A 22960-nucleotide genomic window follows, 5' to 3' on the forward strand; every position below is an offset into this window, starting at 1 on the left:
AGGAAAAGTCAGTAAGTCCAACTGCCTTTATATATAAAAAAGCAATTTTGGACTACCATGACCCGGATGGCTGAGAACCTCTATAGACACATTCAAGCTTAGAGAGCATCAAGAAACCCACGGTTCAATAAAATTCATTTTTAAAGATTGTGTTTTTCATTTTTATTTTTATTTTTTTGTTTATGGCTCAGTTATGACAAGAGGCTTTCCTTGGAAGCAAGGCATGATAAGGAGTTAAATTGTTTTCTGGTGGTAAATAAAATTATACTGACCTTCTCTTTGGTCATATCCAGCAGACCAATGGAATATCTTTCACAATTTAAATGTTGTCGAACAGTGTACATGGCTTTGTGAAACTGTCGCTCAATATCTGTAAGTTCTTCAAATACTTTGTTGGCAGACCATAAAAGTATCTATTGAAAAGAAGGTAGGATGGGATGGGGGTGATGGTAGTATTTTAATATGTGGCTGATGAGAGATAGAAAAAAACATGATAACGCCTGTTCAAACATTCAAGGCATTTGTGATATTATCTGATAAGGCCTATGACATAATAGGACGTTTGGAACTAACATAGTTACCAAATATAGGCAATGGCAGCTTAACATGTCCTCTTGGCAAAAGAAAAGATAAAACCAAACTGTCTGTACAAAATAATAGCATTTAGTTGACTATTAAAGAAGATAATCATTTACCTGACTCTTTCTAAGTTCAATGTTATACAGGTATGTTATGTGGCATTGTTTCACAGCAAGTGCAAGAAACTGAATATATTTATTAAAGACCTGCAAAAAAAAAATAGAAATAAATGTACAACAAATTATTGTACGCTATCAGTGTTTTCTCAAGCTTGGTGACTTCAAAATATGTGAACTTCAATTCCCAGAATGGTCTCTGGTCTAAGACTGTAATAATAAATTGTTGTTGTTGTTGTTGTTGTTCTCAGAATTTCCTAGCCAACCTGGCTGGGAGTTTAAGTCCATACATTTTTAAATTGTCAATGCTGAGACCAAATTTATGCAATTACAATTTCATGAGAAAAAGATGGGTGGCAAATAAACTTAATAAATAGATGATAGAGAGCTAGATAATGAGCTAGCAGGGAAGTTAACCTCATGGTTGCCTGACTCTTACTGGAAAAATTTGGCCTGCAGACAGAAGGCAATCAGGATCTTGGTGTAGAAGGCTTGGTAGAGCCAGAGGGAGGGGTGAAATGAGGGACCAGCCTAGAATCGCTATGCAGCACCCAACGAATTAAGTCTGACCCCTCCCCCACTTGAGTGACAGTGACCCTTATCTAACTCATATCAAGTACAACCATTAGTTGAAAAGATTCTTGTGTATAGGCCTTTAGCAACAAATCAGTTAAATTGAACCTTCATGTGTGGTCTTTTGCACCTGACACTTGGGCCAGATGGAGGGGGGCAAGCTTTTTTTTTTTAAAAAAAAATTGATTCTCAGCAACTCTTAAAGTCATCACTCAAATTAGGATTTTCAACTTTTTCTTTTTTGGGGGTGGGTGGGGGACTCAAGCGCTTAAGATATAAATTACACCTTGAGGGAATGCTGCTTGGCATGTCAAGTTTTAGCCTCAGGAAAAAAAAGCAGGGTAAAAAAATTGCTCCTGCTAAATCTAGCGCTATCATATACCCTGCTTTTGAAATAATCACAGTAGAAGTAAATAATACTAAAAGAATGGCAAGGTAATAAATACAACCATAGTCAAAAACAAATAAAATACATAAAGTATGTAGAAAGAAACATATCTATCTTGAAAAGTATTGAACATTGCCTGGTTTATGTGATAAATCATTGCTTGCCATCAGTATTGTAGGGAGCAATGGCGTCCACAGTGAAATCAAAATTCAAGATGGCAGCCACGATAGCCGGATGGAAGCCCGTTTCTTGTTTATGTGCATCGTATGTACAACAACGTATTTTAATTGGCAGGGCTTGAATCACACAGTTGAAGACTTCCTCTTAACGTTTGGATACTCCCCTGTTCCCACTTGCAGATGCTTCTGTTAGGCAAGTGGCATCTACTGTGAATATATTTAGTTGAAATACACCTCTTTCTTCTTAAAGTTTCTCCTCTGATGTGCATAAGAAATCCATGGAGAGAACCCATGTTAGGCTTCAACAACACTAAAATGTAAGATGATCTCAAGCTGCTAACCGAAAGAGGCGTGATTAAGCAAAGCAATGTGTTTTCTGGAAAAAGAAATCCGTACTTACATCTTCATCCTCTTTAGTGAACTCAGAGGCATTTTGTTTATTGAGTGCCATGAAAACAGCGAGAACTTCCTTATTTTGCACAATGGGAATGGTGAGCATATTGTTGGTCGTATAACCAGTTTGCTTATCCACAAAGTCAGAGAAGTGATTATTCTGAAACAAACAGGAACAGTTAGTTTACTTTTCAAGTATGAGTTAGGATAATCCTGAAGACACATTTCATCTGCAAAGAACTGAATTATTACCGCTTGTCTCTGACACCCCCGAGAGATAAGTCTAATTTATCCCTTAACACGGAGAAGTGTATTGAGGGAATGGCACAGTTATATAATGACACCTGCAAGAGGGATATAGGGAGGCAAGTGATAAAACACACGAATCTTATTGTGAAGCATGCAGATGACACGGCAGTGGTGGGTCTTATCCGGGATGACAATGAAGATGTTTATAGGGAAAAGGTGAAGGCTATGGTGGACTGGTGCAATAAAAGTACCCTGGTTCTAAATGTTAATAAAACAAAAGAGATCATTGTAGATTTTAGAAAGAGATGGCGTAGTCACACCCCATTCAGTATCAAAGATGCAGCTATAGAGGTGGTCGACAGTATTAAGTATTTCGAGGTGCAGATAACTAACAATCTGAACTGGTTTCTCCAGATGTCATCCTCAGTGAAGTGTTTGCATTTCCTGTGTCGGATAAGGAGAGCACATTTTTCTCCTTCTGTCCTGGCCACTTTTTACAGAGGCACAATTGAGAGCATTTTAACAAACTGCATCACTGTTTGGTTTGGTAGCAGCAGCATTTCAGATAGAAAGTCCATACAGAGAGTGGTGAGGACAGCCGAGAAGATTATAGGAATCTCACTTCCCTTTATTCAGGATGCTGCTTATAAGCGCTATGTGCTTAGAGCTCAAAGCATTGTTAGAGACCCCACACACCCACTTCACAGTCTGTTTCTGTTGCTTCCCTCTGGGAGGAGGCTTCAAAGTAGTTCTAGCAGTACTACCAGATTCTGTAACAGTTTTGTTCTCTATGCTATCTGTCTGGTACACTCACAAGATTCATTTTTCTTGCCATAAACATGTATACAACCAAACTAGACTGTGTTGTTTCTCTGTGTCATATAATATATATGGGTATATACATATTTATTTATTTATTTATTTATTTATTCATCTTATCATGTTCATGTAGTGTAAAATTGGAGGTAGTGACCCTTTAAGAGTTGTATGCAATTAAATTTTATTTTTAATGTATGCCAGTTAGTGTACATTCAAAGTGACAATAAAGTTATTCTATTCTATTCTATTCTATTCTATTCTATTCTATTCTATTCTGTTCTGTTCTGTTCTGTTCTGTTCTTGCAACAGAAGCTCTGTCATCTATATACTGTGTTTGCATGTGGTATCATAACCCAAGCATGAAAGGGATGATCTTCTAATGTAACAACATATTTTGTCATTTTTGCACGATATCCTAATTAGTTCCATTCCAGGTTTTCTCCAGATATCTTCCAGATAACTTCATCACATCAGCCTTTACCTTCAGAACCAAAGTGCTGCATGGACCACTCCCCCCAAAAAAACATTTTACTAAAGTACTCAATTCTGCTTTGGTCTTTTATTTTGTGGAGACATCGAGAAGACAAATGGAATTATTCCAACTGAACCCCACCTTCAGTTCCCAGATAACTAAACCTGTTTTCCCATGAATCTCCATGCATGCATAACAAAGTACTTCTAATTTCAGGATGAGGATCATATGAACATTTCCATACAATCTGTATGGGAATGTTCCATATTCAATCAATCGTAACAATACAATCAGTTGCAACAATACAAGAGCAAACAATAGATTTAAACTTAATGTAATTAATACAATTAATTGTATTAATGTAATTAATACAAGAGCAAACAACAGATTTAAACTTAATGTAAACCGCTTCAATCTTGATTGCAGAAAATATGACTTCTGTAACAGAGTTATTAACACTTGGAACTCACTACCTGACTCTGTGGTCTCTTCTCAAAATCCCAAAAGCTTTAACCAAAAACTGTCTACCATTGACCTCACCCCATTCCTAAGAAGTCTGTAAGGGGCGTGCATAAGAGCACAAACGTGCCTACCGTTCCTGTCCTATTATTCCCTTTCATTATATCTAATTAATATAGTTATTACATACTTATGTTCATATATATGCTTATATATTATATAGTTGTTACATGTCAGTGCTTATATATACTGTTGTGACAAAATAAATAAATAAATATAATAAATAAAACCTTCTGATGGTTGGTTAGGAGGCATGATTGGTACCAGTCTCTCTACCTCTGCACCAGATTTATCTGCAACTGTGTCTGTTTGAGTCTCTCTCTCTCTCTCTCTCTCTCCCTCCCTCCCTCTCTCTCTCCCAAAATGGGCAATATAGTGGTGGCAGCACCAGGATGTATGCCCCGCTCCACTGTAAGTACAGTTTGTCCCATAGATGCTACAGCTATTTGAACCTTCTTAAATATAAATATGTAGAATATAAACTGAATTTCAACATATGTACATTTTGCCCAGTTCACAATATGAAACAGTGATTGGATAACATTTCAATATATCCTTTGTCATTGAAAAACAAAACTAAACATACATAATGCAAGTAATACTTTGGCCTATAACTCTATATCGGCCCGCTTATAGAAGCAGTTTTACCATCTTATGAAGGAAAAAATATTTCTTTATTTATCAAATTTGTCTAGTCCCTGATCTTATGAGAAGTGACTCCAGGTGGTATTAAGCAAAAAAAAAAAAAGTATGCAAACTATAAACACGTTGAACACAGTCATATTTAAACACACACACACACACACACACACACACACACACACACACGAGATTCTCAGTAATAAAGCCACCTCAAGATCCCACCAGTTCCCTGAGACCTCCCTCCCCCCAGGCCTGATGACAAAGCCAGATGTTGAGGGATTTCTGGGAAATGAGGAATGAAGCTGATCTCCCTTCAGGGTTGAAAAGGTCCCATAAGACAAATGCCACAACAGAGAAGGCTCCCCCCAATCCTTGGGCCTACCGAGAGACAGCATGCCTCTCTTGTTGGAGCTGATGAAACAAGCGGATGTAATTGGGGGGACATGGTCCCTCAAATAACCTGGCCTCGTGCCATGAAGGGCTTGAGAAATCAAAGCCAGCATTTTGAATTGGACCCAGAAGCAGACTGAGAACTAATACATCTTGCAGAGCTGAGACATAACGTGCTGTTTTAGCACATATAACTGCTCATCCTACTGTATTTTGCACCAGCTGAAGCTTCCAGATAATCTTCAAGGGCAGCCCTGTGTAAAGCGCATTACAGTAATCCAATCAGGAGGTGACTAGGGCATTAGTAACTGTGAGCAGAATACCCGATCCAGGAATGGGTGGAACTGGTATGCAACACAAAGCTGTGCAAAGGCCTTTCTAGCCACATGTGCCATCTGCAGTCCTGAGTCTAGGAGGCCCACAGATTGTGCACTGGGTCTGTGATACTTCACCTCATGGTGACAGACAAAGTCACCCAACAGCTTCACATGATTATTGAATAAGTCAATAATAAGGGACATCTCACATACTTGGTTCTTGGGCAGGATCTCTCCTCCCTGAATACACCCCAACTGGATCCGACAACAACACAGTGCTACATACTCATAGTCCCCTGAGACAATCCAGAAGGATACTATGTTCAATGGAATCAAAAGCTACAGAGAGATTAAGTAGGGCAAGGATGGATGGATGGATGATTCCCATCCTGTTTTGCCAGAGAGCATCTAAAATGGCAACCAATGCCACTTCCATTTCATACCAAGATCTGAATTCCAACTGAAAGGAAAACAGATAACCCACTTCGTCCAAGGCCCTCTAAAACTTCTGCATAACCACCTTCTTAATCACCTTCCCAAAAAGTGGATGTTAGATAATGGATGAGAATTGCCCGGCGTAGTGGAACCCAGTGATGACATCCTGAGGAGGGGGCAAACCAAATCCATTTTAAGAGGTAAAGAACATTCAAGTCAGTAAGTAAGTAAGTTTATTACAGCCATAGGCCAGAACAAATAAAAAACACTCAGTAAATATATAATTAAAAATTCAAGAATAAAATAATACATATCAAATAAAATCTATGATAAAACCAGTTATCTGTTATATAACTTAAAATTAAAATACTACTGACATCAATCATGTCTAGTACCTTTCCTATAATTAAAATACATGATCTCAACCAATAGGGTCCCTTCCTAATTTACATGCATGGAGAACCATCAGGTATGTGAGTAAATTTATTTTTCCCATAACTATTATATATATCTCCAAAAAGTTGGCATCAGTTGACATCTATAATTCGGTAACCAATTTTTTTCTTGTGGACATTGCAGCGACACAAAATTTTGCCACTGCACATGTAATAGCCGGATTTGAGTCTTGGAGGAGAAAGTCTACATAAAAGTTGTCTGTCCTCCCTGGCAATCTCGCTAGTAAGTGGAGAATATATATTGACCTACATACTCTGTGTAACTCACAGTACAATAAGACATGTGAGATATCTTCGACTTCTCCTTTACCACATATACATACCCGCTCTGCTATTGGACATTCAAGTCCAATAGCAGTTCACCACTAATGAGTCCACTCACATGACACCCGCAGGCTACTTTAACAAGCTATGAGGTGCATGCATCTAGAAAATAGTCCTAAGGACCCTGTCCATTTCCTCAGGCCCAAGAGGTTCAAAATAATCACAAATAACAAGGCAAGGCTCCTCTCTAGGCATCTTCTCTGGACCTACAACAAGGCTGGAGTCCAAGAAATTTAAGCAACTTTGTCCAATAGATGCTGAACAAATTATCCTGCACATTTCTGCAAGAGGTTCTCTGAGCTCTTTCTTCCCAAGATGGCATGTTCACTCTAAACAAGGCCATGGATGCAAAAAGGATGCAGAAGCATTGATGCTTTGCTACTCTTAACATCATAAGGTAGGCCTTAATAGCATCTGTAACCCATGCTCGGTCAAGTTTGCCCTTTGTTGAGCACTAGATGTTTCTTCTCATCTTTTCATCTCCCTCAGCTCATCAATGAACCACAGCAAGTGGCAGGATCCACAAGAGAGGAGAAATTGGATAGGTGCAATCCTATCAAAAGCCTCAGCAGCCCTCCTACTCCAAGTGGAAACCAAGGCCTCTTGCACTGTGCAGCAACTAGTACGGGGTGTCAAACTCAAGGCCCGCAGGCCGGATCTGGCTGGTGAGGTGCTTAGATCTGGGTTGTGGGGCCACTCTGGAAACAGTGAGGGACTGGCCTGCGATACCTCTGCCAGCGAAAATGGGCTCTTGAGCTCCATTTCCAATTGCGATGACCTCCTGCAACCCTCTGCCAGCGAAAATGGAGCTCTGTTTTGCTGGCAGAGGGTTGCAGGAGGCCTTCGCAGCTGGATATGAAGCTCAAGAGCCATTTTCTCTGGCAGAGCACTTGTGCTGCCACAGACGCCCCCAAAATGAGTGACATCAAGCAGGTCACACCTACTCTGGCCACACATACCCCGCCCCCCCCAGGTCAAACACAATCCTTATGTGGCCCTCAAAGAAATCGAGTTTGACAGCCCCTGAACTAGCAGGTGCTACTCCCCGCTCCCTCTGAAACCCATCTGGGTCAATGCGTCACCAGGGGCAGATCAATCTAGTGCATCCAGCCTCCCTGCAGTGGTCAGTGGCTCTGGAGAATACAATGCTAATCAGGATGTGATTTGACCATGAGAAGGGAGACACTAAGAGCTCCCCCATTTCAGATCAGATCCGACAAGAACACCTGTGTCATTGTGGATGATCAGGAATAGCCCATGGCATCAGGATAGCCATGGGCTCCCAAACTATCTCAGATCCCATGCCCAAAGAAGACAGATTGAAATAATCCAAGACCGTAAGTCTAGGGAATTCCACCACCAACCCAAAAATGGAATCCAGGTGTTCAGGCAGGGAGTTGCCATGTAGCAGAGGAGCTGGTACAACTGTAACAATCCCAACTCATCCCTAGAGCTCATCTTAATGGACTGGTTCTCATGTCCAGTCATCTGTGGAAAAAGCACCCATAAGGGATTCCCACATGACAATCGCCAAACCTCATCCACTTGGAAGAGGAATTATTGCTTTCCTCCACAAACGAGAAGTGGATACAATGCTGTTATTATGAGAACACTCTCTTTCCTGTTTCCAGGAAGAGTCACTTACCTCAGGACAATAACCTACTTTTTATAGCAAAACTTTGGGTGAAGCCTGGAATACCTCATCAAACAGCCATTTTTAAATCCTAAACCAGAAGGAAGTTATCACATGATGTATTAGCCTTAGTGAAGTTGTAGTTTACACATTGAGGCCCGTCTTACAGGAGGCTAAAAAGCAGGTAGTAAAAGGGGCTTTATTTGTGGAGTGACCACCATCTTGTCTTTTTTTGATATGCTTCCCACTCCTTCCTAGGCTTCAGGGTGGGAATTTTCATTTGAAATGCAACTAATTAGGCCAGGATGGATAGTATCAATGAAAAGCATTAATTGGTCTCCCAAGATATACCTGCTTAAAATAAAAGATTGTTCTGAGTTTAACATATATGAGATCTGATTTGGATAGATCTAGAATTTCTGGGTTGCTATCATCAATTTGTCATGCAAATTTTTACAGTCCAATTCTTGTCATTCTACGTGCAGTAAAACTAGAGTTGCCATAAATTTAATCTTCCCCTGTTAAGAAAGGGGATTTCTTATGAGATTTCAATATTGGTTTTATTAAAAAGGGGTTGTTAAGTATAATGCTTCTTGTTCTCCTCCAGATAGGATTATTATACTGGGCTGCAAAAATCTGCATGTCCATTAAGCGATATAGAAAATTGAGCTGAGGGTAATTTTCGAATCCATGCATGGTCTCTTCCACTAGGAAATTATCAAGTCAATGTGTAATGTCAATTTTTTTCATAAAAGCAGAGAGTAAAAGATACAATTCAATTATTTTTTAAATGTTTGCTTATTTCTGGATGTTCAAAGAAGAAACTAAATAAACACACAGGATGAATTCCTGTGTCCACAGCTTAGTTGATTTTGGAGAAGAATGGCTTTGTCTCTGGAGAGCCTCCTAAGATGATTTTTCTAAAAGTTGAATATTACTGTTTGTCTGGGTAATTTCACGTTAAATTCTAATGAGCGAGAAAGAGCATACTTTTTTGCAATTAACATACATAAACAGAGAGAGAGAGAGAGAGCTGATGATAGAAGTATTGTTGAAAACAACATCAGGAAGAAGGAGTATGTAAATTAAAACTGTAAATTAACATTGTCGACTGCATATAAAGAATGAAAATCAGTATAAAATGTTTTATAGGTGGCATTTAACACCGGCGAGATTGGCCAAAATGTACGCAAATATGAAACCGGACTGCTGGAAGTGTAAATATAAGGATGGAACATTTTATCACATGTGGTGGCAATGCCCCAAAGCAAAGCAATATTGGGAACAGATAAGGAGATGGTTACAGGAGATAACAGGAGAACAAATTGAATTTAAAGCTGAATTATTTTTATTAGAAATAATTAATCAAAGGATAAAGAAGCAACTCCAATATATCATTTTACACATAGTAACAGCAGCATGAATTGTTTTGTTCAATGTTGGAAATTTGAAAATATACCAGCCAAGGAGATGATTATACATAAGATATTAGAATGTGCCGAGATGTATAAGCTCACATTAGAAATGAAAAGCAAGGAAGAAACAGACTTTTATGAGGTGTAGGATAAGTGGTATAATTGGTTAGAACAGAGAAACAAAAATGTATAGAAATAAATGTAAATAACTGTAAGGGACACATGATACAGCACTGTTAAAAAATGTTTATTGTTATGTAAATTGGAAAATGGGGATTTAAAAAAAAAAAAAAAAGGACGAAAGAGTATGAGCAACTGGAGAAGCACCATGGCCTGAAAGAAGCACTAAAGAGGATGTGGAAAGTAAAACCCAAAGTGGTCCCATTGGTGATAGGAGCACTTGGGGCTGTGACCCCTAAACTGGGAGAGTCTTTCCCACCAGTTCCCAGGAACAACATTAGAGCTCTATTGCCCAGAAGACTGCAGTGCTAAAAATAACTAAGATATTGTGCAGAGGTCTCAAACTTCCAGGCCTTTGGTAGAAGGCCCAAGACTGAGGAAGACACATACCACCTACAGAGATTATGCAATCAGAGATAATCTTGTTTCCCTCCCACTGACTAATAGGAACACGCAGAGAACATCATCCAATCAATGTTTTTCTCCAAGCTACCACTGGTTTTAGAGCAGGGGTCTCCAACCTTGACAACTTTAAGACTTGTGGACTTCAACTGGGGTCTGGGGAAGGTTCAGGCGAGCCCTCTGCATCGGAGGCAGAGAACGGGCCATCTGGGAGGTATGTGCTGCCTCTGAAGCCTCCAGAGTCAGACCTTAGCGAGGCAGAGGAACAGGGGAGCCTGTTCCCAGTGCGTGCATGCACAGAGCTGCCAGAAGGCAAGAACAGTTAAAACAAAAGGGGCGACTCTGGAGAAAGGCTTGGAGATGATTGACCCCTCCCAATAAAACTTAAAACTCAGGGCTCTGAATCGGAAGCAGAGAGGGGGCCGGGGCATGTCAAATGTTGAAGGATAAATGCCAATATCTTCATGAGGGTCCAAGGGAACCTGAGTTCTTCTCAAGCTTCCATAATCTTCAGTAAGGAACAGGGAAACAATAAAAGCAAAAAGATGGACTTTCGGAATGAAGATCACCTGGATAGGGTGGCCTTCAACTCTAGTCTTATATCAGCCAAAACATATTTCTCTATTCATGTCAAATTTCACTGATGCATGCAGGACAAAAAAGGGGTGAAAGGAACTGAAGAGAAGGGTTTTTGTCTCACTTCCCCACCTGAATCAATCGCTGTGGAACTGACTACCCGTCCAGACACAACAATAATAGATGGCTTCATCTTCAACTAGAGATTCTGGGAGTTGAAGTCCACAAGTCTTAAGGTTGCCATGTTTGGAGACCCCTGTTTTAGAGTATGTCCACTCCCCCTACTCCCAGAAAAAAGTGGGGATGGAGTTAATTGGCTGGTGCCTCTGCTGTATTTTTAATAGTTTATACAAGTAATCCTCAACTTACCACAGTACATTTAGTGGCCATTCAAAGTTTCAACGGCACTGAAAAAAAACGACTTATGCCCATTTTTCACACTTATGACTGTTGCCGCATCCTTGACAACTGACCCGCATTTATGACAGCTGCACCGTCCCTATGTCAGGTGATCATCTTTTGCAACCTTCTGCCAAGCAAAGTCCATGGGGAACCCAGGTTTCACTTAACAACCAGGTTACTAATTTTACAACTGCAGGGATTCACTTAACATTACAGCAAGAAAAGTTGTAAAATGGGGCAAAATTCACTTAACAAACCTCACTGAGCAACATAAATTGTGGGCTCAATTGTGGTCGTAAGTTGAGGACTACCTGTAGTGTAATCATCGGTGATACAAGAAAAACATGGAAATGCTCTGTGCTTAACCAAAAACACATCTTTCTTTGATATGTATGCATCGGTGGAGGGATTCAAATTTTTTTACTACCGGTTCTGTGGGCATGGCTTGGTGAGCATGGCGTGGCTTGGTGGGCGTGGCTTGGTGGGCATGGCAGGGGAAGGATACGGTAAAATTTCCATTCCCACCCCATTCCAGGGGACGAATACTGTAAAATACCCATTTCCTCCCGATCAGCTGGGACTTGGGAGGCAGAGAATAAATGGGGGCAGGGCCAGTCAGAATTTTTACTACTGGTTCTCCGAACTACTCAAAATTTCCGCTATCGGTTCTCCAGAACTGGTCAGAACCTGCTGAAACCCATCTCTGATATGCATATGAATTACACAGAGATTCTTTTTTGAAAAAAGTCTAAAAGTGATTTCAATCAAGCAGTTCTTAATAAAATTTATTTCCAATGATGATGCTGATTAAGAGTGTATATTTTCAGAATTTGCTTATGTAAATGTAAGGATGATGGCAGAGGGAGTTTTGACTGAAGAATGAAACAGGACATTATTGGTATTAATAGTGGTGGTATCAAAATTATAACACAATCATAATAATGAAACAGTTCAGAAGTGCAGGATTATATCAACAGGAAGGGATATATCGGAAGGAAGAGATCAATAATTGGGTGCTAATATTGATTATGAAATATCTTTCCCAGCCTAATGCTGGGAAAGATTGAGGGCAAAAGAAGAAGGGGACGACAGAGAATGAGGTGGCTGGATGGAGTCACTGAAGCAGTAGGCATGAGTTTAAATGGACTCCAGAGGATGGTAGAGGACAGGAAGACCTGGAGGAACATTGTCCATGGGGTCGCGATGGGTCGGACACGACTTCGCAACTAACAACAACAATTGAATTTAAAAATGTCTGAAATTTTACATTCAAAATCTGTATTGGGGACTGGATATGCAGACAGGGTGGTACTATAATATTCATAGGTTACATTAATTACTAACTCCTCTTTTTTACTTTCGTTAGAATCAAACAATCCAACTCTTAGCTAGTTCAACAGATACACACTTTCTGTAGAAGAATCTTTAAAATGCAATCAAAATTGCATTTTAATATGGACTTCAACAAAAACATATGGACTTCAAATCTCGATCAAGGCAAATCAATAGATGCAATCTACATAGACTTCTGCAAAGCTTTTGACTCAGTAGTACACGATAAACTTCTCCTAAAACTAACATCCTATGGCATCTCAGGACCCCTCCACAAATGGATATCTGCTTTTCTGTCTAACAAACAACAAGTGGTCAAAATTGGCAATGCTTTAACAAATCCTGTTCCTGTCAAGAGTGGCGTTCCTCAAGGCAGCGTCCTTGGACCAACACTCTTTATACTATACATTAATGATCTCTGTGACCACATCTCAAGTAATTGTGTTCTCTTTGCTGATGATGTCAAACTATTTAACACCACAGACAATACTTCTATCATTCAAAACGACCTTGATCATCTATCCGCTTGGTCTAAAAATTGGCAACTCCAAATTTCAACCAGCAAATTCTCAGTCTTACATATAGGAAAAAAAAACCCAAACACTAAGTACATACTAGATGGACATTACCTTACAGACGACCCCCATCCCGTTAAAGACCTCGGAGTTTTCATGTCAAATGATCTAAGTGCCAAAGCTCACTGCAACTACATAGCAAAACAAGCTCTAAGAGTTGTAAACCTAATCTTGCATAGCTTCTTTTCCAAAAACACCACACTACTAACCAGAGCATATAAAACATTTGCTAGACCAATTCTAGAATACAGCTCACCTGTTTGGAACGCTCACCACAACTCTGACATCAATACAATTGAACGTGTCCAGAAATATTTTACAAGAAGCGTTCTCCATTCCTCTGAAAACAATAAAATACCTTATCCCACCAGACTTGAAATCCTAGGCTTAGAAAACTTGGAACTCCGTCGCCTTCGACAAGACCTAAGTTTAACTCACAGAATCATCTATTGCAATGTCCTTCCTGTCAAAGATTACTTCAGCTTTAATTGCAATAATACTAGAGCAACTAATAGATTTAAACTTAATGTCAACCGCTTTAATCTAGATTGCAGAAAATATGACTTCTGTAACAGAATCATCAGTGCTTGGAATACTTTACCTGACTCTATGGTCTCTTCCCATAATCCTAAAAGTTTTATCCAAAAACTTTCTACTATTGACCTCACCCCATTCCTAAGAGGACCATAAGGGGCGTTCATAAGCGCACAAACGTGCCTACCGTTCCTGTCCTATTGTTTTTCTTTTCTTCTTCCTATATATATGCTTATACCTCCTTATATTTACTCATATATGTGTTTATTTACTATATAATCTTTTACAAAAAGATTGATACCTACATATATTGTTGTGACAAAATAAAATAAATAAAAATAAATAAATAAATAAAAAATAAATTCATAGGAAATTTTCCAAAGTGATGTTCTTTAAATTAGAGGATATAGAAACAAAATAGAAAAATGTCCCTGCATCAATGAAAAATTACATCTAACTGCTTTTTAAGACAAAAAAATATGTAAAAATAGTAGGGTGAATCAAATTCATAGATTAATTCTATTGAGGATTAGTTTTAGGTATACCTGACTAAAAGGATCAGATTGATTATGGAGTTCATAAGTGGCATGAACTGCAGTGCACCCACAAGAAGGGAAGGGAAGGGAAGAAAAGGGAAGAAAAGGAAAGGAGGAAAGGAGGAGAAGAGGAAAGGAAAGGAAAGGAAAGGAGGAAAGGAGGAAAGGAAAGGACTAGATGTCAGGATTTTAAATTCTACAATAAATTTCTTCCAAATTTATTACAGACATAGTATGAAAATCAAAACCGCTGAATTCACTTTGGCTACAATTCAGGATGTTTCCCAGAAAGCGGATCATATTCTAGATTCTTGTTTAATGCTATGCTTCCTATTTATTTCAGTCTGTTTCTCCAGGAGAAAATTCTTAATGGATTATGCCCCTTGTTCAGAAATAATTGCAGGAGAACATAACCACCCAGCCAAGAATTAGATTTATTGAGCCACAAGCCTACTGTGATTCAATCAATCTTTATTATGGTCACAGACTAGAATTCACCGAGGGTGGTTTGTTTTCATCAAATATCTCTCTGCAGCACAAAAATCAACCCAGGTGCTCCCTGGGAAATATCAAGCGATATTTGATGCATTGCCTGTTGCTATCAACAAGGCAGCTTGGTAGATAATCCTTTTAATTCATAAAGTAGATTACAGGAAAATAAACCAAAGAGATCAAGAACAATCTTACCTCATTGGACTTAGCATGGTACTTCTAATATTCATGATATAGGGAATTCCATCAAATTAAAATAGGGCGATTGTCTCAAATTATACAGAAACCAATACCTGTGTGTTATTAAATAAATAAAACTAATTTCAGCCCAGTTTGAAATCAGGAGGGGCATTAGGTAGGAGATTAGACCTCAATTATTTCAGATATGGGTTTGCTTTAGAAATAACAGACCTTCCTTCTTCTGTCTACAGTTTAAATAGCGCTCTAAAATAATCTCATTTAAGAGCTGAAGAATATGAATTGTTAAATAGTTTCCTGTTTGAAAAAAATATTTACGTTCTGCTAGCCGTTTCAGAGACTTGGCAAATTTAAGGAAGTCTCTCTAGTTCTATAGCCCCCTAATAAAAAAAACAAAAACCTTTTTACACAATTCCAGAACATAAAATGACTTTATCAATTCTCCAAATGTAGAAGAAACTCCTACTCACCTTCTTTACATCCGGAACATTAAATGATTTCTTAGTATGAGCAGTCCAACCCACTATCCCCATGTCCAGAGGAAAAACAATTTCTCTGTCAGGATTCACCAAATTGTTATCATAACTGGAAGTAGGGGTGACATCGAAGAGTCTGCTAGCTAACTCTGGGGTACCATTGCGGGAACGGCAAACAAACATGCTACACTTGTCGGCTGCTAGTAACTGTGCCAACCTTTGCAAGACTTTATGTGAGATCTTTTCCATAGCAGCTTCGTCATCCTGGATTTCAGAAAGCAATTCCAAAAGTATCTCACATTCTTCTATCTTAGTCATCTCTTTGAAGGAGATACCTTCCTTCAAATTCTCAGTGTTGACTCTGAAGAGGTTCGTTAATGCTTCTGGGCGAAGTCTTTTATCATAAAACTCCTTGGCAAATTGTGGGTTGTTGTCCAAATATTTTTCAACATCTTCTTTATTGATTTCACCCATCTTGCTTGGTTTCTCTTTGGCAGATTGTTGTTTGTTGTTGTTGTTGTTGTTGTTTTACTCTTGCATCCCCACCAAAACCCAGCAAAAGTCTGATTTTGCTTCTAATAGGAAAAGGGTATGTTGTTCATTATATCTCCAGCACCTATAGACTCTAGATTTGTTCTGTGGGCTTTCCAACCTTCTAAAACCCTTGAAGTATGACAGCAGTCCAGTAGCTTATGCCTTCTTAAGTGAAGGATCCAGTGACTGCTAATTAAAGAGATGTCAGGACACTAAATCCTTCAGCACTCTTAACTTGCCTATTCTAAATCAGACTTTTAGCATGATAAACCCATCTAGCCGTTGCTACAACATGCACAGTGTGAGAAATAGAATTCTCACGCACAGAATAGAAAATATACCTATAAGGCTGTGCGTGTATATTTTCACTTGCTTTTGCTTGCTCTGTCTTGTTATTAATTTTCCCATGGAGGATTTGCATAGACAATCTTTTGCTTCTTGGAGAACTGTATTCTCCCACATTGATTCTTTTCAGTATAAACGATTCATCGATCTTGGATACACAAAGCAAGCTAGGATGCTTTTAAAGGATTGATGCTGCTTTCTCCTGGGAAGGAACTATGTAGGGCTAAAAAGCCTAGCACGGAATTCATATACCAAATAAGAGAGCCAGTTTGTGCAAGGCTTAGGGCAGAGGTGGGCTGCTGGGGGTTCGCAAGGGTTCGGGAGAATCTCTAGGTAAGATTCCATCGAGTTCGGAGAACCCCCAAATCGCACTCCTGGCTGGCCCCACTCCCCTGCCCCTCCCTTCCCAGGTGTCCCCTTGCAGCCTGTTTTGTATGCAGGTAAGTGCAGAACACGCGCGGAGGCTCAGGAAAGGTGAAAAACGGGCCTACCAGAAGTTTGGGAAGGCTGGAAACGGGGCCGTTTCCAGCCCCCAGAGGGCCTCCAGAGCCTGGGGAGGCCATTTTCATCCTCCTGGAGGCTTGAGGAAAGCCTCCAGAGCCCGGGGAGGGCAAAAATGCCCCCTCCACCATGGTGCAGGAGGCTGACTAGGCCACGCCCAAAATGGCCACACTTACCCAGCAACTGGGAACCCCTTGCTAAAATTTTTGAAGCCCACCCCTGCATTAGGGCATCAGGCTACAAGGTGGGAGGTCATGAGTTCTAGTTCCTCCTTGGGCATGAAGCCAACTAGATGTCCTTGTGCCAGTCACTCTCTCTCAACCCTGTGGGAAGGAAACAAATCATTTTTGAAAAACTTTGGCAACAGAACTGTAGGAACTAGTCCAGTCAGGAATCAATGCTGATGCTCAAACGCATCAAAACATTAAAACAACAACAACAACCAACCAACCATTCAGCTATCCAGCTCTGAAAAGAGAAGAATTGCTACCAGCCGAAAAACTGAAATATATAGGAAGGGTCAATAAAGTACTTTAGGTTTTTTTTATTTAATTTTGTCATAACAATATACATTGTCAAACATTGTCAAAAGTAAAAAACCATATCATGAAGAATATATATATATATATATAAGTAAAGTAAAGGTTATCATTCTACAAACACATAAAGAATTAAGGGAACTTTTAAAAATTGGCTGTAGAGTCCTTGGTGCTCTCTGAGCTTGATTGTTTTTTGTTTTTTGTTTGTTTGTTTTTTGCAAACCTCATTTCCTTCTAGTATTGATGATGTTACCTAGGTGGGTAATGCAATATCTGAAAGAAAACAAGCAAGCTCAGAGAGTACCAAGAACCTCACAGTTCAACCTTGAGTTACAAATATTCTCTTCTATTGGTACAATTAGCTGTATTTTTTTTAATTTAGTACCGTAAATATGGACATACGATTAAAAGTGTATTATGTGACTTTGTATTCAAAGTCACTGTAAGATCAAAATAAACTAGATTCCATTTAAGTTAGGTGGAAAATTCATCTATGCACATGATTTGAGAAATTCTTCTACATTATCTTGTATCTCTCATGATAGATTGACACTAAGGGTTACTCCGCACAATCAGTTTGTTCCAGCAGAAGTCGAATAGAATAGAATAGAATAGAATAGAATAGAATAGAATAGAATAGAATAGAATAGAATAGAATAGAATAGAATTTTTTATTGGCCAAGTGTGATTGGACACACAAGGAATTTGTCTTGGTGCATACGCTCTCAGTGTACATAAAAGAAAAGATACCTTCATCAAGTGTTCATCAACACTTACAACACTTAATGATAGTCATAGACTACAAATAAGCAATCAGGAAACAATCAATATCAGTATAAATCGTAAGGATACAACCAACAAAGTTACAGTCGTAAGTGGAAGGAGATGGGTGATGGGAATAACGAGAAGATTAATAGTAGTGCAGATTTAGTAAATAGTTTGACAGTGTTGAGGGAATTATTTGTATAGCAGAGTGATGGCGTTTGGGAAGGAACTGTTCTTGTGTCTAGTTGTTCTGGTTTGCAGTGCTCTATAGCGTTGTTTTGAGGGTAGGAGTTGAAGCAGTTTATGTCCAGGATGTGAAGTATGGTCCATAAGAGCCATTAGCCATTTCTCCAATATTGCCCTCTTTCTGTCTCCAGCCCACCTGGAGGCCAACTTCTATTAGTCTTTTCCAGCTCTATTTATAAGTATATAAGTATAGAAGCTGGTAGAGATTACACTGTTTGGTTCAAGTGCTTCACTTCACTTCATTGAAGGTGACTATTTCCACTCCAATGTGAATGTGGTAGGAATGCTCCCCTCCTCTCTAAATCAGAGGTGGGATTCACTTACCTTTGCTACCGGTTTGCAAATGTGAGCACGTGCCTCCTCTGCACATGCGCAAGGCCTTCAGCACATGCGCAGTGCTCACACATTAGGTCCGGGCGGGTGGGCGGAGCCTCCTGCAGTTGCCACTACCAGTTCGCCTAAACCGGACAGAATCAGCAGAATCCCACCTCTGCTCTAAATGTTGCCTTCCAAAGCTATTTTTGTCTTGGGATGCCAGTTTTCTTCTGAATTTATTTATTTATTTATTTATTTATTCGAATTTTTATACCACCCTATCTCCCGAAGGACTCAGGGCGGTGTACAGCCAAATAAAAAACATAAAAATAATACAAGTAAAACAACAATTAAAAAACTTATTAATTAGGCTGAAATTAAAATATCACTAAAATAGTATAAAACCCCATTAAAACTAAATTTAAAACTAAAAACCCTAGGCTAGCCCTGCGCAAATAAATAGATGTGTCTTAAGCTCGCAGCGGAAGGTTCGGAGGTCGGGAAGTTGGCGCAGCCCTGGGGGAAGCTCGTTCCAGAGGGTGGGAGCCCCCACAGAGAAATCCCTTCCTCTGGTGTCGCCAGTCGGCACTGCCTGGCAGACGGCACCCTAAGGAGTCCCTCTCTGTGAGAGCGTACGGGTCGGTGGGAGGCAATCGGTGGCAGTAGGCAGTCCTGTAAATAACCCGGCCCTATGCCATGGAGCGCTTTAAAGATGGTAACCAAAACCTTGAAGCGCACCCAAAAGGCCACAGATAGCCAGTGCAGTCTGCGCAGGATTGGTGTAACATGGGAGCCACGAGGGGCTCCCTCTATTACCCGCGCAGCTGCATTCTGAACCAACTGCAGCCTCCGGATGCCCTTCAAGGGGAGCCCCACGTAGAGAGCGTTGCAGTAATCCAAGCGAGATGTCACGAGCGCATGAGTGACCATGCATAAGGCATCCTGGTCAAGGAAGGGGCGCAACTGGCGGACCAGGTGAACCTGGTAAAAAGCTCTCCTGGAGACGGCCGTCAAATGATCTTCAAAAGACAGCCGTCCATCCAGGAGAATGCCCAATGACCTTTCCATCGGGCCAATAACTGCCCCTCCACCATGGTGCAGGAGGCTGACTAGGCCACGCCCAAAATGGCCACACTTACCCAGCAACTGGGAACCCCTTGCTAAAATTTTTGAAGCCCACCCCTGCATTAGGGCATCAGGCTACAAGGTGGGAGGTCATGAGTTCTAGTTCCTCCTTGGGCATGAAGCCAACTAGATGTCCTTGTGCCAGTCACTCTCTCTCAACCCTGTGGGAAGGAAACAAATCATTTTTGAAAAACTTTGGCAACAGAACTGTAGGAACTAGTCCAGTCAGGAATCAATGCTGATGCTCAAACGCATCAAAACATTAAAACAACAACAACAACAACCAACCAACCATTCAGCTATCCAGCTCTGAAAAGAGAAGAATTGCTACCAGCCGAAAAACTGAAATATATAGGAAGGGTCAATAAAGTACTTTAGGTTTTTTTTATTTAATTTTGTCATAACAATATACATTGTCAAACATTGTCAAAAGTAAAAAAACATATCATGAAGAATATATATATATATATATATATATATATAAGTAAAGTAAAGGTTATCATTCTACAAACACATAAAGAATTAAGGGAACTTTTAAAAATTGGCTGTAGAGTCCTTGGTGCTCTCTGAGCTTGGTTGTTTTTTGTTTGTTTGTTTGTTTGTTTTTTGCAAACCTCATTTCCTTCTAGTATTGATGATGTTACCTAGGTGGGTAATGCAATGTCTGAAAGAAAACAAGCAAGCTCAGAGAGTACCAAGAACCTCACGGTTCAACCTTGAGTTACAAATATTCTCTTCTATTGGTACAATTAGCTGTATTTTTTTAAATTTAGTACCGTAAATATGGACATACGATTAAAAGTGTATTATGTGACTTTGTATTCAAAGTCACTGTAAGATCAAAATAAACTAGATTCCATTTAAGTTAGGTGGAAAATTCATCTATGCACATGATTTGAGAAATTCTTCTACATTCTCTTGTATCTCTCATGATAGATTGACACTAAGGGTTACTCCGCACAATCAGTTTGTTCCAGGAGAAGTCGAATAGAATAGAATAGAATAGAATAGAATAGAATAGAATAGAATAGAATAGAATTTTTTATTGGCCAAGTGTGATTGGACACACAAGGAATTTGTCTTGGTGCATACGCTCTCAGTGTACATAAAAGAAAAGATACCTTCATCAAGTGTTCATCAACACTTACAACACTTAATGATAGTCATAGACTACAAATAAGCAATCAGGAAACAATCAATATCAGTATAAATCGTAAGGATACAACCAACAAAGTTACAGTCGTAAGTGGAAGGAGATGGGTGATGGGAACGACGAGAAGATTAATAGTAGTGCAGATTTAGTAAATAGTTTGACAGTGTTGAGGGAATTATTTGTATAGCAGAGTGATGGCGTTTGGGAAGAAACTGTTCTTGTGTCTAATTGTTCCGGTTTGCAGTGCTCTATAGCGTTGTTTTGAGGGTAGGAGTTGAAACAGTTTATGTCCAGGATGTGAGGGATCTGTAAATATTTTCACGGCCCTCTTCTTGATTCGTGCAGTATACAGGTCCTCAATGGAAGGCAGGTTGGTAGCAATTATTTTTTCTGCAGTTCTAATTATCCTCTGAAGTCTGTGTCTTTAAGGGACCATGGAGGTCGTCTAGTCCAGCCCCCTGCTCAAGCAGGAGAACCTGCAGTATTTTAGATACGTGACTTCGTTGGGGTGGCCCGGGGTGGAAAAGTACAGCTGAGTGTCATCCGCGTACAGATGGTACCTCACCCCAAAGCCACTGATGATCTCACCCAGCGGCTTCATATAGATGTTGAACAGGAGGGGCGAGAGAATCGACCCCTGTGGCACCCCACAAGTGAGGTCTCGGGGCCGACCTCTGCCCCCCTGCCAACACCGTCTGCGACCGATCGGAGAGATAGGAGGAGAACCACCGATAAACGGTGCCTCCCACTCCCAATCCCTCCAATCGGTGCAGCAGGATACCATGGTCGATGGTATCAAAAGCCGCTGAGAGGTCTAATAGGACCAGGGCAGAGGAATAACCCCTATCCCTGGCCCTCCAGAGATCATCAACCAAAGCGACCAAGGAACTTTGACCAGTGAATCTCTCTTTTCTCCTTTGTTTTCACAGTAGACTGTTAAATCAGTAAATCTTCAGGGCTTGTAATTCTTTCACAGGAGAAAACAAACTAAACAAAATGGCTGGATATGCACTGGTCAGCTTTTTTTTTCTTTCCCTTGTTTCTGTTGTAGGAATTTAGCACCCACCCCCCTCCTAGAAGAATGAAATATTTTAGAAAATATTTAAAAGGCAGAATATATTTCCCTGGATGAGAAATGGAGAAACATGTTTTAAAGACAAAGCAGCTTCCTGAATCCCCCCACCTTTGTCAATGGGTCAAAGGTAGAAACTCATTCTCCCCACCTTTGTCAATGGGCAATTAAGGCTTCAGCCAAGCTCACTCAATCCCCCCACCTTTGTCAATGGACCATCATTTGCAACACAATAGGACTCATCTAGCAACAGAAACTCATCACATGGCAAGGCTCAAGCAAGCTTGAGAGACAACCTACAACATTAGTTAAGACCCCTAGACCACCTGGGAGTTTGACAACCAATCAGGATACTCTTCCTGTGCCCCAGAAAGTTCAAAGCTCAGAAAAAGCATAAAGCCAGGGAGCGCACAGGATCTCATCCCATTTCTGTTCAGGAACTCAAGCCATGTGATCCTGACCACCATTAAACCATCTTTCCAAGCAGTCTCCATGTTTCCAGTGTCTTTGTCCCCACTTGGAACTGAACCCAGATGGATATTTCTTCTAACACTGTTCCATTTGGTGATCAGTGGTCAGTTATGAGTTTTGATAGAAAAGAAACCAAAGACCAAGAAGAAAGAATTGGACTGTTGGATTGGTGAAACACTAGATTTTAAATAATAATAATAATAATAATAATATAGGATCAGCTCGCCCTCTCTCTCTCTCTCTCTCTCTTTTGGTTAAGTTCACTGAAATTTCATTTTCTTTAAATTTTCACT

At 40.0% G+C, this 22960-nt stretch overlaps 1 protein-coding gene across 1 annotated transcript in view; it reads right to left on the minus strand.

Annotated features, from left to right (window-relative positions):
* Positions 1–16075, minus strand: part of PDE6C (phosphodiesterase 6C) — a 42337-nt gene extending 26262 nt beyond the window's left edge. Inside the window, exons 1-4 of the mRNA XM_058187826.1 lie at positions 15596–16075; positions 2236–2388; positions 696–785; positions 273–413 (exon numbers count right to left, since the gene is read on the minus strand). Of these exons, the coding sequence (XP_058043809.1) occupies positions 273–413; positions 696–785; positions 2236–2388; positions 15596–16075 (864 nt within the window). The remainder of the gene's footprint in view (positions 1–272; positions 414–695; positions 786–2235; positions 2389–15595) is intronic.
* Positions 16076–22960: the final 6885 nt, after the last annotated feature.

The sequence above is a fragment of the Ahaetulla prasina genome, chromosome 6 (assembly GCF_028640845.1).
Source record: "Ahaetulla prasina isolate Xishuangbanna chromosome 6, ASM2864084v1, whole genome shotgun sequence".
NCBI lineage: Eukaryota > Metazoa > Chordata > Lepidosauria > Squamata > Colubridae > Ahaetulla > Ahaetulla prasina.